The sequence below is a fragment of the Chiloscyllium plagiosum genome, chromosome 5 (genome assembly GCF_004010195.1).
Source record: "Chiloscyllium plagiosum isolate BGI_BamShark_2017 chromosome 5, ASM401019v2, whole genome shotgun sequence".
Taxonomy (NCBI): domain Eukaryota; kingdom Metazoa; phylum Chordata; class Chondrichthyes; order Orectolobiformes; family Hemiscylliidae; genus Chiloscyllium; species Chiloscyllium plagiosum.
In genome coordinates, this window is record NC_057714.1 from 13,442,279 (window position 1) to 13,455,894 (window position 13,616).

At 40.3% G+C, this 13,616-nt stretch overlaps 1 protein-coding gene across 1 annotated transcript in view; it reads right to left on the reverse strand.

The window, feature by feature from the left end:
• Positions 1 to 244: 244 nt before the first annotated feature.
• LOC122550229 (A disintegrin and metalloproteinase with thrombospondin motifs 16) overlaps positions 245 to 13,616 on the reverse strand; it is a 229,647-nt gene continuing 216,275 nt past the window's right edge. The window contains exons 20-22 of the mRNA XM_043690988.1: positions 10,470 to 10,694; positions 3,305 to 3,452; positions 245 to 1,551 (exon numbers count right to left, since the gene is read on the reverse strand). Coding sequence (XP_043546923.1) covers positions 1,436 to 1,551; positions 3,305 to 3,452; positions 10,470 to 10,694 — 489 coding nt within the window. The 3' untranslated portion in view covers positions 245 to 1,435. The remainder of the gene's footprint in view (positions 1,552 to 3,304; positions 3,453 to 10,469; positions 10,695 to 13,616) is intronic.

Here is a 13,616-nt window from a genome sequence, read left to right on the forward strand (position 1 = left end):
GGTCGGAAGTCTGTGACCGATGCGGTACTGTTCGGAGCAGTATTTGGTCCCCAACTGATCAGTCCATATCAATGGTTTGGAATGATCATCACGAGCATTTGTAAATCGGACATTTATAAATCCTGGATTTCCTGTAATGACAATCAAAATGGTCTTGTATTTTAAGCCAGAATTTCTAAGGTATAAAATAAATAAAGAACTGATATTACGTTATTTCCAATGAAATTTTATTACAAAACTCCATAAAAACATAAATATTTTCTCACAGCTGGGTGAAAAATGTTTACAGTATTACTGCACAGAATTGCATAAAGTTTAAACCAACCAAGATACTTCAACAATTCTGATTATTTTAAACTGTGCATTTTTTTTTGCAAAAGGCAAACATTTGAACAAATTTGCAAGATATTTGTAAATAAATTAGAACGTCTTCCTTAAAAAAATCTAATAATGTTGTACTTGAAAGCACCATTGTTAATTTAGTGGTACCATGAAGCTCAACAATAACAAAGTGAAAATATTACATTGAATGATAGTTTAAAATGACACCGAATAATGTGTATACCATTAAGGAGATGGAGACAATTAGAGTAGTGCACAGAAGGGATCTTCATTTTCTGTAAGGATGGTTACCAATGCTAAAAAGACCAGTTTGATAAATAAATAAAGCACCTTCAAATTTTGTTACGTTCTGACGTAATTATGATCTCCTTTCTCAAAATGGTTCATTTGTATCTGCTACTGCAGTTTTTACTATATGTTTTGAGAGCATAATTTAATAATAAACAGTTACATGCCCTTACTGGAGTCAAAAAGCACCATTGAATCACTTGTAGGCTAATGTTTCTTGAAAACAGTGGGTCAAAGAGTTCACTACAATGGCAAAATAGCTACAGTAGGTTTAAATATAGCACAGTGTGTTTTATTTAATGGTCATCAATTTATTTAAATGAGGTAAATAAATGGGTTGAGAAAGTTCAATTCAGATTCCTCCCACACTTTCCCCAACCCCCCTCGACTTTTGTTTACACAGTATTTTGAATGCCTTCTGGTTTTCAAAATCTTTGCTCAGTTCAGTTCACATAGCCAGATTGTGTAGGTCAATAACATATAACACCTCCTTTGAAAAACTGGTATATTTTTCAATCTTGCACTTAAGTACATGGTATTGTAGGTACATTGTTGATTGTTGCTTGCGGACCGAAACACTCAAATATGGGCAGTGCTGCAAAGGTTTTGCTGATCTGGTGATAGTAATATATGCAAGAAAAGCTCTCTTTTATCACATTGATTGACAGGTGGAATGCTGCTAGGTTTCACATACAAGTCAGAACCTGATTAGTCTTTACCTCTTCAATCATCAGATGCAACCAAAATTACAATGTGCAGCTTCCTTATAAAGAAATTAATGCATTTTGTTCGTTTATTGGTTCTTCTATACATTTGACGTGGAGCACGACTTGCAACACTGCTGGCCGTAGAACTTATGACCGCAAACACCATGCTGGGGTACCAGGTAGCACCAGTTGAAATAATCTTTGCAAAAGACATCTTCATAATTGGACACGGGATGGAAGCATCAGGGAAAAGAGAAATAATACATTTACGTTATTTGTTGTTCCACCCTCGAATTCTCCCATTTTCTTTGCATAGTAAATTTCCTTTCGAAAGAAACTAAAATGCATTGAATCATGACAGCTTAAGCTGGAATCATTTCAGTGGCTATACCACTGCACACGATTATATATCCCATTTCCCCTTCATCAAAAATATACTTGCATTACTTTCCTCTTATAAATTTCCTTGTCAATTTCACTGTTCAATAGAAGACCTACCATAAGGCAAGGTAGCAATCAGGACGGGGAAAGGACCAAGTAAGAGATAATGACGAACAGTGAGAGATGGGAAGTAATTGAGAACACAGATGAGCAGTGGTCAATTACTCGCCCTGTTTTGAATGTGCAATCAGAGAAAGAAAAACTGTCCTGCACCTCCCGAATCAGCTTTCAGGCAAGTATATTTACACTTTTGGTCATGACCTCCAGTGACTATCACAGTTAGGCTAAATGGAGACCATGATTTTCTGAATCGCGCTGATCCGGTGCTGATTACAGTGCGATTCACCCAGGCAATATATTCCGAGACCCAATATACAACAGAGTGTTAGGTTCTGCTGAATTAGTCAGATTTCAAGAATTCATGCTGATTGAAACAGACCAAGAGTTCAAGACATAATTTCCATGGAAAGCATTTTGTAGATACTTGACAGTCAGATGTAGAGAGATGGGCAAAACACAGTTGATGCAGCTGGGTGAGGAAACTACTGTAGAATCTTCCATGAACAACCAATTCCTCCCACCCCCTCTACTAAATGTAAACAGGTTAGCTTCAAAGTATTATAAAAATGCTGTAAAAACTTGATCAGTGACTGGTTCACCAGCAGAGTTCCTGCATTCATGATGTGGCCATAATGCAGCATAAGTTATCTGGTCAGCTACCTTGAGGAAGAATGGGGCTGAATTTTATGAGATGCTAGATTCCCTGGCCCCAGCCCCAGGTAAAAAAAACGGGAGAAGCCCTGGTAGGGAGAACAGTGGGCTGCCCCAGAGACACCTCAATGACCAACTGATAGGCTGGAGGTCGGGTTTCTGCCCCTCAGAAGCAGAGGTCTGTGGGATCAATGCATTCAGTAGTGGGTTGGGGTTCAGGTGATAGAATGCAGATCTTGCTGGGCTCCTAGCTGGCAAGGATGTTTGGTGTTTGGAAGGTCAGTTGACAGCGGGGGGAAGAGAAGCTGTGGGGTGGCGGGGTGGGTGTGTGTGAACCATTGAATTGTTACGGCGCTAATGGAGGGCACTCGGTCTATTGTGCCACTAACCCGTGACAAGAAAACTGCCGCACTGACTACCTTCCATCGATTTCTCCCTGGATGAGGCCATTAGATGGGAAACAATTGTGCACTCAAGGGTCTCCGTTGGCTGGTGGTGACCTGACGTCTCAATGATTGTGGAAGCTGGGACAGGTGGTCAGGCAGTGGGCAAGCTGCCCTTTTGGATCCCGTGAGCGCCTACTCCTGCAACAGTCAAACATACTACTAGGAGTGGGGGGGATGTAAAATCCAGCCCATAATATCACGTCGTCAATCATAATGCCCTACCACACTCAAAGGCTGACACAGTGGTCTATTAGAATGATATATTTTAAAGAATACCTCCAAAATGTTAGTAGATAAAATTGTCACATCATTTCCACAGGAAAAGGATATTAAAATGCTTACTAGTGCAAAACGTTATTCACTTCTTACCTTTCTTTTCAGGCAGAGGACAGAAATTGGTATTGCAAGCTTCTGTAGCGAGAGGTTTTTGATGCAGTAGGCACCCTGAGGTAGGTCGGCCGTATGCAAGACACTGAACTGCACGGGCTCGCACCCCTCCTCCACAGCTAACAGAGCACTAAAATATTAAAAATTAAAATCATTTGCTGACTACATTTTAGCTCAGAAAGTGGAGCTTATTCACAACAGTGTTTGACATAACCTACTGAAACTTCAAGCTTAAAGCAATCACGCCACAATAAATGAACAGCAAGGAAAATACCTAATTAAAAACAGAATTAATCTTTAGTTTACTATTCGCAATCACTGTTAGCAAACTACTATTATTCAAAAAGAAATCACAACTATATTCAAAATATTTATCCAAGAATAGTACTTCTGCATTGGAAAAGAACAGGCAGCAGGGGCTATTAATGAATCTCCAAATAAATGTGTTTAGAGGATGTAAATACATTTCTCATATAAGAACAAATTGTCCTCACCTTTGAGTACGAAATCTATTAATGTTGAAAGTTTTGACAATTATTAAGCAAAACTGAATCCACCTGCTCACACTAAAATCTACAGATCTGGAATAATATCTATCAAAGACAGAAGATAAACAGGACCTGCCTGTTTAGAGCTCGAAAATTAATCAGGGTTTGTGAGTAATTCATGCATGCAAGACAGAGCCTCCATTAAAGCAGCTTTTGGAGTCCCTGGAATGTGGAATCCAGAGTTTGGAAACTAGACCAGTAAGATGCCTCTTTGTATCTGGTCTCCCAGACACCTTTGCTGGGAGGTTAGGCAACTTTTGGGATTGTGGGAAGTAGGCATGCTTGTGCAGAAGAAGTGCATTAATACGTTGTTTTAATTTGGTCATGGGATGTGGGCATGGTTTGTTAGACCAGCATTTATTACCTATCCATAACTGTTGAGAGAAAGTGGTGGTGAACTGCCTTCTAGAATCTTTTTTGGTCCTTGGGGTATCAGTACACCCACAGTGCTGTTAGGAAGACAGTTTCAAGAATTTCACCCATCAACTGTGCAAGGTACAATTAAGATGGTATATGGCTTGGAGGAGAATTGTTAGGGGATGACGTTCCCACATAGTAGCTGCCCTTGTACTTCTCAGTGGTAAATGTCACAGATTGGGAATGTGCCGTTATAGGAACATTGGTGAGTTACTGTCAGATATCTTATTGATGGTACATACAGTCCCCAGTATGCATCAAGGGGAAGTGGATGTGGTGCCAATCAGGCTGCTTTGTGCTTGATGGTGTCAAGCTTTTCAAGTGGTGCTGTTGCTGCATCTCACTAGGCATGTGGAGATTCCATCACATCCCTGACTTGTGACTTGCAGATGCAGACAGGAACTGGAAAGACAGGAGACGAGTTACTCATTATAGAATTCCTTAACTCTGACCTGTCCAGCTCAGTTTCTGGTCAATGGCAATCCGCAGGATTTTGATAGGTGGGAGTTCGGAGATGAGTTAGCCATTGTGTGTCAAGGGCAACGGTTGGATTCTCTCTTGTTGAAGACAAGCAGTGTCTGGCAAATATTGTGAGCCCGAGCCTGGATCATATCCAAGTTTTGCTGTTCATGGCCATGGCTGCTTCAGTTTCTGAAGAACGCTGAATGGTGCTGAGCATTATGCATTAATCAGAAAACATCCTACATCTAACTCGATGAAGGAAAGGTTGTCACTGATGTCGCAACTGGAGATAGTTGAGTGAAAGAAACCATCCAGAGGAAATCCTGGAATGATATCCTGGAATTGAGACGATTGATCAATAACCATGGCCAGTTTTCTTTTGTGCAAGATATGACTCAAACCAGCGAAGAGTTTCACCCTGAATGACATTGATTCTGTCTTTGCTAAGGATGCTTGATGCCACAGTCAGTCAAATATTGCTTTGAAGGCAAGGGAAGTCACTCTCATTTCATCTCTGGATTGAGCTCTTCTCTCTATTTAATACTGATTGGGACTGCAATACCTGTTAAGGAATGCTCAAAGCTGCCAAGAAACTGTCCAACAGAGTGTCCAGTGATTTAAAAAAAAGGTATTTCAATGTGGTGATAAAAAAAATGTATGTTCTGTTGGCATAAATTATTACAGGATTGTAAAGCAAGACTGATTTCCGAAACATTTCCGTAACAGGATGCTATTTAAGGGAACAGCTCTAACTGCCTATAGAATGAAAATATTTGTTTCTTTAAGTGATAATTTGAAGGAATTTCAATGTATGAATATGTTTTATATCAATTAGAGCATTTTTTTCATTAATGCATCAACAATAGATAAATAACTCTCTTTTATAGTTGCATGCTTCCCATGGCTTGGCCACAGTAGATGTTAGATGATTTGCATGGAGAGAGAGGGGAAAAGGGTTGAGGGCATTGAATGTACACAGCTGGCATAGCAGCTACAAATGGTCATGTGTGTGACTGCAAGAAAAGGGTGTATGAGGGACTATGGGAATGGGTAGGCAGGCATAGTATGGCATGTTGATAGGAGGACCTATGGATGATGGGTAGATTGGCATTGGGCAAGTTATAAATTTTATCATTTCTGACCTTAACTATATAATTTCTCTCCAGTGGTAGAATAGTTTCTTTGAGCAATACTGACACACCTTTTTCCCTTTTCTCTTCCTTGAAGACCTTTCTGCCTTGAATATTAAATCTTCAAGCTTTTGAGAAGATTTGTAGCCCAGTTTGAGGTTCTGGGTGCAATTTTGCTTACTGAGCTGGAAGGTTCATTTTCAGATGTTTTTGTCACCATACTAGGTAACATCAGTAACCCTGCAATGAAGCACTGGTGTCATGTCCCACTTTCTGTTTACGTGTTTAGGTTTCCTTGGGTTGGTGATGTCATTTCCTGTAGTAATGTCATTTCCTGTTCTTATTCTCAGGATGTGCTAAATGGGATCCAAGTCAATTTGTTTGTTGATAGGAGTTCTGGTCGGAATGCAAAACTTCTAGGAATTCTCGTGTGTGTCTCTGTTTGGTTTATCCTAGAGTGGATGTGTCATCCCAATTGAAGTGGTGTCATTCCCCATCTATATGTAAGGATACTAGTGGGTCATGTCTTTTTGTGGCTAGTTGATGCTCATGTATCCTTGAGGCTAGTTTTCTGCCTGTATGTCCAATGTAGTGTTTATTTCAGTTCTTGCAAGGTATTTTGTAAATAACGTTCATTTTGCTTGTTGTCTATATCAGGTCTTTTAAGTTCATTAGCTGCTGTTTTAGTGTGTTGGTGGGTTTGTGGGCTAACATGATGCCAAGGGGTCTGAGTAGTCTGGCAGTCATTTCTGAGATGTCTTTGATGAAGGGGAGAGCAGCTAGGGTTTCTGGACATGTTTTGTCTGCTTGTTCAGATTTGTTGCTAGAAATTCACAGATTGTGTTCATTGGATACTCGTTCTTTTTGAATACACTGTATAGGTGATTTTCCTCTACTGTTTGTAGTTCCTCTGTGTTGTAGTTTGTGGTGGCTTATTGAAATAATGTTCTAATGCAGCTTTGTTGGTGGGTGTTGGGATGATTGCTTCTGTAGTTCAGTATTTGGTCCATAGATGTTGTTTTCCTGTAGAGCTGGTTTGAAGTTCCCTATTGGCTGTTCCCTCTACTGTGACATCTAGGAATGGCAGTTTGTTGTTGTTTTCCTCCTCTTCAGTGAAGTTTAGGTTAGTAACAATATTATTTATGGTCTTGAAGGTTTCCTCTAATTTGTTTCATTTAATGATGATAAAGGTGTCATCCATGTAGTGGACCAAAGTTTGGGTTGGATGGCGGGCAAAGCTGTTTATTTGAGTCTCTGCATTACTGCCTCTGCTAAGAGCCCTGACATTGGAGATCCCATGGGTGTTCCGTTGGTTTGTCTGTAGGTTTTATTATTGAAAGTGAACTGGGTGGTAAGGCATAGGTCCACTAGCTTGACAATGCTGTCCTTGCTGATGAAGTTGGTGGTGTTTGGTTTGTTTAGTCAGTGTTTCTTTGGCCAGGTTGATGTTGATGGATGTGAACAGGGCTGTTACATCAAAGGAGACCTTTATTTCAGCCTTTTCTATCTTGGTGTCTTTGACGGTGTTCAGGAATTCTTGGGTGGAGTGAGTGGAATGGCATGAGTCTTCTACTAAGTGTCTTTAGCGTAGTTCCTTCACTAATCTGTACATTGGTGTTCCAGGTAGCGCGACTATGGGTCGGAGGGAGGCTCCAGGTATGTGAATTTTGGGTAATCCATAGAAGCATGTTGTGTTGGATCCATCTGGTTTCATTTTCTGGAAGTCAGTCTTGTTTAATTCTCCAGATTTCAGAAATTGATTTATTTCCAAGTCAGGATAGAGAGTGGCTTGAAGGGAAAATTGCAACTGATGGCGTTCCCATGTATTTGCTGCCTTTGCCCTTCTCGATTGTAAGGGTTAGGAAGATGTTGTCTAAAGATTCTTGTTGAGTTTTGGTAGTACATCTTGTTGATATTACACACTGAGTGTTAGTGGTTGAGGGAATGGATTTTCTGGAAGCTTTGCAAAAAAAAAGTGGCTGCTTTGTCCTGGATGGTGTCAATCTTCTTAGGAATTGTTGGTGTTGCACCTAACCAGGTAAATGGGAGTATTCCATCACATTGCTAAATTATATAAGGATCCACAAAAACCATAGAAAGCAAGCCCTGGTGCTAGATGTTCACTCCAACAGGGGCTAGAATCAGGGTGAAAAATGCTGCACATCTCTGAGGTGTAATCTTCTTCAGCCTTCCTGATCTTTTATAATTTTTATGTAGCCTTTCCATAGGTCATGAATACATAGTATAAAATGCACACATCTATTCTTAAGTTTGCATTCCCATTATGACGGCCACAGGGAAACTATTTCCTCTTACCCTTTCTTGTGAAAGTGTGGGCTTCTGTGTGCTGTTAAAAGGTCTCTTTTGACTCATCATGACCATAGGGGCATGTCTGCAGAGGACTGAGGAATATTCTTTCAGACAAAAGTAAAATGTTTTGACACCTTTAACTATCACTATGAGAGGCTATGTTGGAAGATGTAAATGTTTTTAATGCAAGCTTCATCAAGTGATTTGACCTATAAATGTAGGTTGATCATTATATTGACCAGCATTGTGTAACTGCACTGTCATGCATTATAGTACTTTTACATTTGTCATACATGTCAAAATTCATTAAAAATGCATTGTCACGTATGTGATAAGATGTTAAAGAAAAGCCTTACTTTGAAAATTGAAATCAAAGAAACCTCATCAACTGCTTCTCTCCACCTTTGGAATCACAGTGCAGAGAAACAGACCCTTCGGACCATCTAGGCCCTCGAGTTTTGGACTTCCCCACCTGAGGAAAACAGCTCTGGCTAGTCACCCTATCCATGCCCCTCATGATTTTATAAACCTCTACAAAGTCACCCCTCAGCCTCCAATGCTCCAGGGAAAACAAAGTCCCAACCTATTCCGCCTCTCCCGATAGCTGAAACCCTCCAAACCCTGCACCATCCTTGTAAATATTTTTTGTATTGTCTCAAGTTTAATAACATCCTTCCTATAACAAGGAGACCAGAATTGTAGATAAAATTCTAAAATGGCCTGAACAATATCCTATACAGCCACAATATGACATCCTAACTCAATACACTGACCAACGAAGTGCCAAATGTCTTCTTCACCACCCTGTATACCTGTGACTCCACTTCCAAGGAACTATGCACCTGCACCCCTATGTCCCTTTGTTTAGCAATACTCTCCAGGGCCCTACCATTAGCTGTACAAGTTTGCCTTACCAAAATGCAACACCTAACATTTATCTAAATTAAGCCATCTGCCACTCCTCAGTCCAGTGACCCATCTGATCAAGGCCGCATTGAACTCTGAGATAATCTTCTACACTGTCCATTGACAGGCACTTAGCTTTGAAATAGAAATGGAACACAATTTTGCTCTATCAGTTTCAGGCAATGTAAGCTTCTGTTTTGCCAACTGTAAACATCATGAATGCATGGCTGCATTTTAAAGCTTATGATGGCTTCAACTCTGCAAGTGGTCTATTGATCCAAGAATCAATGACACTTTTAAGAGGCTGTAATAAAATAATATACATATGGTGGTGAAATTTTCTTTGTCTGCAAGTCTACAAGTTGCTTAAAGGATGAATCACTTTTTACACTACAGTTTTTATTTGTTCTTTCCAGCATCAGTGATGATGTTTTTCGAATTCATTGTTTTATTACACTGCTAAATATTTATTTTTACAAGAATTATCATTGCTATTGCATGGCTCACGAGAATTATCCTATCGATTGTACTTGGAGAGCATGAAGATGGCATGGAGGTATGCAGAGAACGAGTGGTTTAGAAGGTCTTTGACTCTTGTTTGGAACTGGGCTGCTGTGTTGAAGAATGGAGGCCAGCCTGCGATCTGCATCTGCACCTATGCGCCCTCAGGCTCTCCATTAAACCTTGCAAAGTGCAGTGTGATGCAGCCTTCTCTGTTAAAAAGTCAAACATTGGAGACAAATTTGGTGTGCATTTTGGTAAGTGGACGTACGTGCAGAGAAGGTCTGCTTGAACCCACATAAAAGTCTTAGTCTGGTACATTCATAACTTAATCTTAGTTTTACAGCAGGGTATTTGCCGGGCAATAGTGCAACATTACAGGAAGAAACAACTTTTTAGTATTTGGGATTAGGCACTATGGAATGTCACTGAGTAAGTGGAACCATGATGTACAAAGCGCTTCACTGGTCCTCCAGCAATTTGGAATTGTACTCAATGTATTTGAATATAGTGAGCTAATGGGCCTTCCGGATCAAGAAATGGAACTAACCCCTGAATTTGATCAGCCCAAATACAGCATGACAGCATAAACAATGGACCGTTAGCTAGAAATGGATATTTTGTTCTTTTTGTTCAGTGTGATTACAGTCTTAATGTTGATCCTGATTATACATACCTGAACATTTACTGGTGCTGCTATGATTTTATTTGGGTTTAGTTGCCAATCGCTGCATTCTAATATGAGAGTGAAATCTGAATTATGGTACTGAAATAATTGATAGAGGCTACAATCCTTTTTGGAAAGGGCTGAACAAATGTTGAAGGCATCCTGAACACCCACGCAAAAATAGAGTAGCTGCAACATCCCCTTACCTGTGACCAAGGTGAGGCATACCAGCTTGCTAGTGCATTGCTGAAACCTCTTTCACTTGGTGGTTTTGGACATGCACTTAGAATGCATGTTCTTTCCAGCTCCAAGTTAGGTCTTGGCAAGTGATTACATCTTTTGTAAGCAAATTCTTTGTATTTTCCAGAGTTCTCTTTGTTTGCACACTTTAAATGTCTCTTCTGAATCCCTTTACCACAGGTTACAGAACACTGGAAAACATTGCAAAAATAACAAAAAGACATTTAGTTTTGATGAGATAACAAAAGCAATTAATGAGCACAGTGCATAATGTGGCGGATATGGATTTTTAAAAGGCATTTATAAAGAATCAGCAAAATATACACTGGACTTACGCATACAGGGCACAATTTCAAAATGTACAGATGCCACAAAACATGAAAGTTTTGTGAACTGTGAGGAGAATAGCGATAGATTTCAAGAGGATAATGACAGGCTGGTAGAACAGTTGGACAAATGACAGATCAAGCTTGATGCAGAAGAGTGTGAAGTGATACTTTTGAGGGTACAATTCTAAAGTGGGTGCAGGAACAGAAAGTGCACAGAGATATTTACACAAATCAATGAAGGTGGCAGGGCAGGTTGAAAAAAAGCAGTTAAAGAGTCAAACAGACTTTTGCTTCGCAAGTAGAAGCATAGATTATAAAAACAAGAAAGTTACGGTAAATCCCTATAAACCACTGGATTGGCCTCAACTGGAACCTTGCAGAAGGTTCTGGTTTGTATCCAATTCTGGACACTTCATCTTAAGAGATTTCATAGAAGTGGTTCCAAGGATGAGGGACTTAATTTTTATCAACATTTTGGAGAGGCCAGGGTTGTTTTTCTTAGAACCTGAGATGTGATGGAGCTGCTGACATCATATGGGTCTAGACACACACAAACAATTCACAATGGCATAAGGGTTAAGAACTGGACGATAGAGATTTTAATGACAAAAGAACCACAGGCAACTGGAGGAGACGTGTGCTCAAATCTGGAAGGCACGACTAGAGTATAGTGGAAGATGATTCAGTTGTAGCTTTCAAAATAGAATCGTATAAGTACCCAAAGAGAATAAAACTGCAGGCTTATGGGAGACATACAGGCAATACAAGCTAAACTGCTGGCTTGATGGTTGAAATGGTTTCTTCTCTGCTTAAAGTATTCAATGGTTCTGTTAAACCACTGAAATTCTGAGGTCTGGAATGATAAGTTAACAAATTTGAGACTGAATCATGTCATCGCAGCAAAATTCAACTTTGGCAGCAATGCAAACAGCAGTGAAAGAGCGACCTGTCATACACTCTGCCTCTTGTCCATTTTCAATGAGGTTCAATAGAAAGGAAAATAAAACAAGGTGTTTTAATGGGAAACTGATCCACTACTGTTTCTTATGCGCTCCACAAATTTGTATTTCACCCCCCCCCTCCCCGGTTTTGTTTTTATTAAAAATGGAAAATACTGGAAATGCAGAGTAGGTTAATCAGCTTCTGTAAAGGTAAAATATAGCATAATAATTTATTGAGGATCTTCCAACACAACAGTTTGAACTTTATTCACTCAAAGTCTAAATCTAAACTGACAGAAATCTATGGGGTCGTGTGTGCTGTAATCTACACATATGCCTCTGGCAGATAACACTCTTTTTCAGAAATGCAGATTTGTTAAGTTTTTGTTTTGCTAATTTCCAGCATTTCTACGCCCCACACTTGGAACATTTGTTGGAGAAATGGACAAGAACATCAGCACACTTGATGAACTGGGCATCTCATTTCCCACCTCCTATCTTGAAGCTTTTATTTCATAGCTTCTTCATCAGCTTCATGATTAAACAAGCTTTCCTAATGTAGTGCTATTTCTTTTGAATTTTGTTCTTTATGGGTTGGTTTCATGCAGCCAATCATGGTGGCTTGGCTCAAGAGAATTACTCTTCGGGTGCTGGGAAAAAAAAATCCCCAAATAGAGTTGAAGCGGTTGATGCAGGAATCCTATGAGCAAGATATCACTAGGTCCCATTGATGAACTAGTTGATACACATTATCCCTGAGCTCATCACACTTCAATTCAAAGACGTCTCACATTCTTGAAAGCTTGCCCAGACAAACCTGCGACCTATCAGCTTGGTAGGTGGAGGGGATGCCTCTTCCAATCATCTAATCTGAACCCAATCTAGTGATCTGCTGTTGGGGAAGAAGAGGTGCAGTGTCTCAGTTCTGGCCCTCACTTCATCCTGCGACCTCCCCATTCCAAAATCAGTGTCCTGAAGTGTGTGGTCCCTTTCGTAACCTGGGCTACAAATGGGTGCAATAATGCCAGCTGCCACTCTCCAGCTGTCAGGATGAGGTGGTCCTGGTCTTTGACTGGCAGCTCTCGTCAGGGAGACTTCTGCCACTGGAGCCCTCCATCACCAGCAGGACCCGATGTTGGCCAATTAAGTGCCTGAAGAATATTTGATCCTGTCACACCTCTCCCCAATGGAATTGATGAAGAGGTAACAAGTAGGTTAGACCAGGGAAACCCAGTGGATGTTATCTACCTAGACTTCCAAAAGGCCTTTGATAAGGTGCCTCACGGGAGGCTGTTATGTAAGGTGAGGGCCCATAGTGTTTGAGGTGAGCTACTGGCATGGATTGAGGATTGGCTGTTTGACAGAAGGTAGAGAGTTGGGATAAAAGGCTCTTTTTTGGATTGGCAGCCGGTGACAAATGGTGTCCTGCAGAGTTCAGTATTGGGGCCGCAGCTGTTCACTTTATATATTAATGATCTGGATGAAGGGACATTCTGGCAAAGTTTGCTGATGATATGAAGTTAGGTGGACAGGTAGGTAGTACTGAGGAGGTGGGGAGGCTGCAGAAAGATTTAGACAGTTTAGGAGAGTGGTCCAGGAAGTGGCTGATGAAATCAACATGAACAAATGCGAGGTCTTGCACTTTGGGAAAAAGAATACAGGCTTGGACTATTTTCCAAACAGTGAGATGATTCATAAAGCTAAAGTACAAAAGGATTTTGGAGTGCTAGTCCAGGATTCTCTAAAGGTTAACTTGTAGGTTGAGTCCGTGATTAAGAAAGTGAATGTAAAGTTGTGATTTATCTCAAGAGGGTTGGAATATAAAAGCAGTGATGTGCTTCTG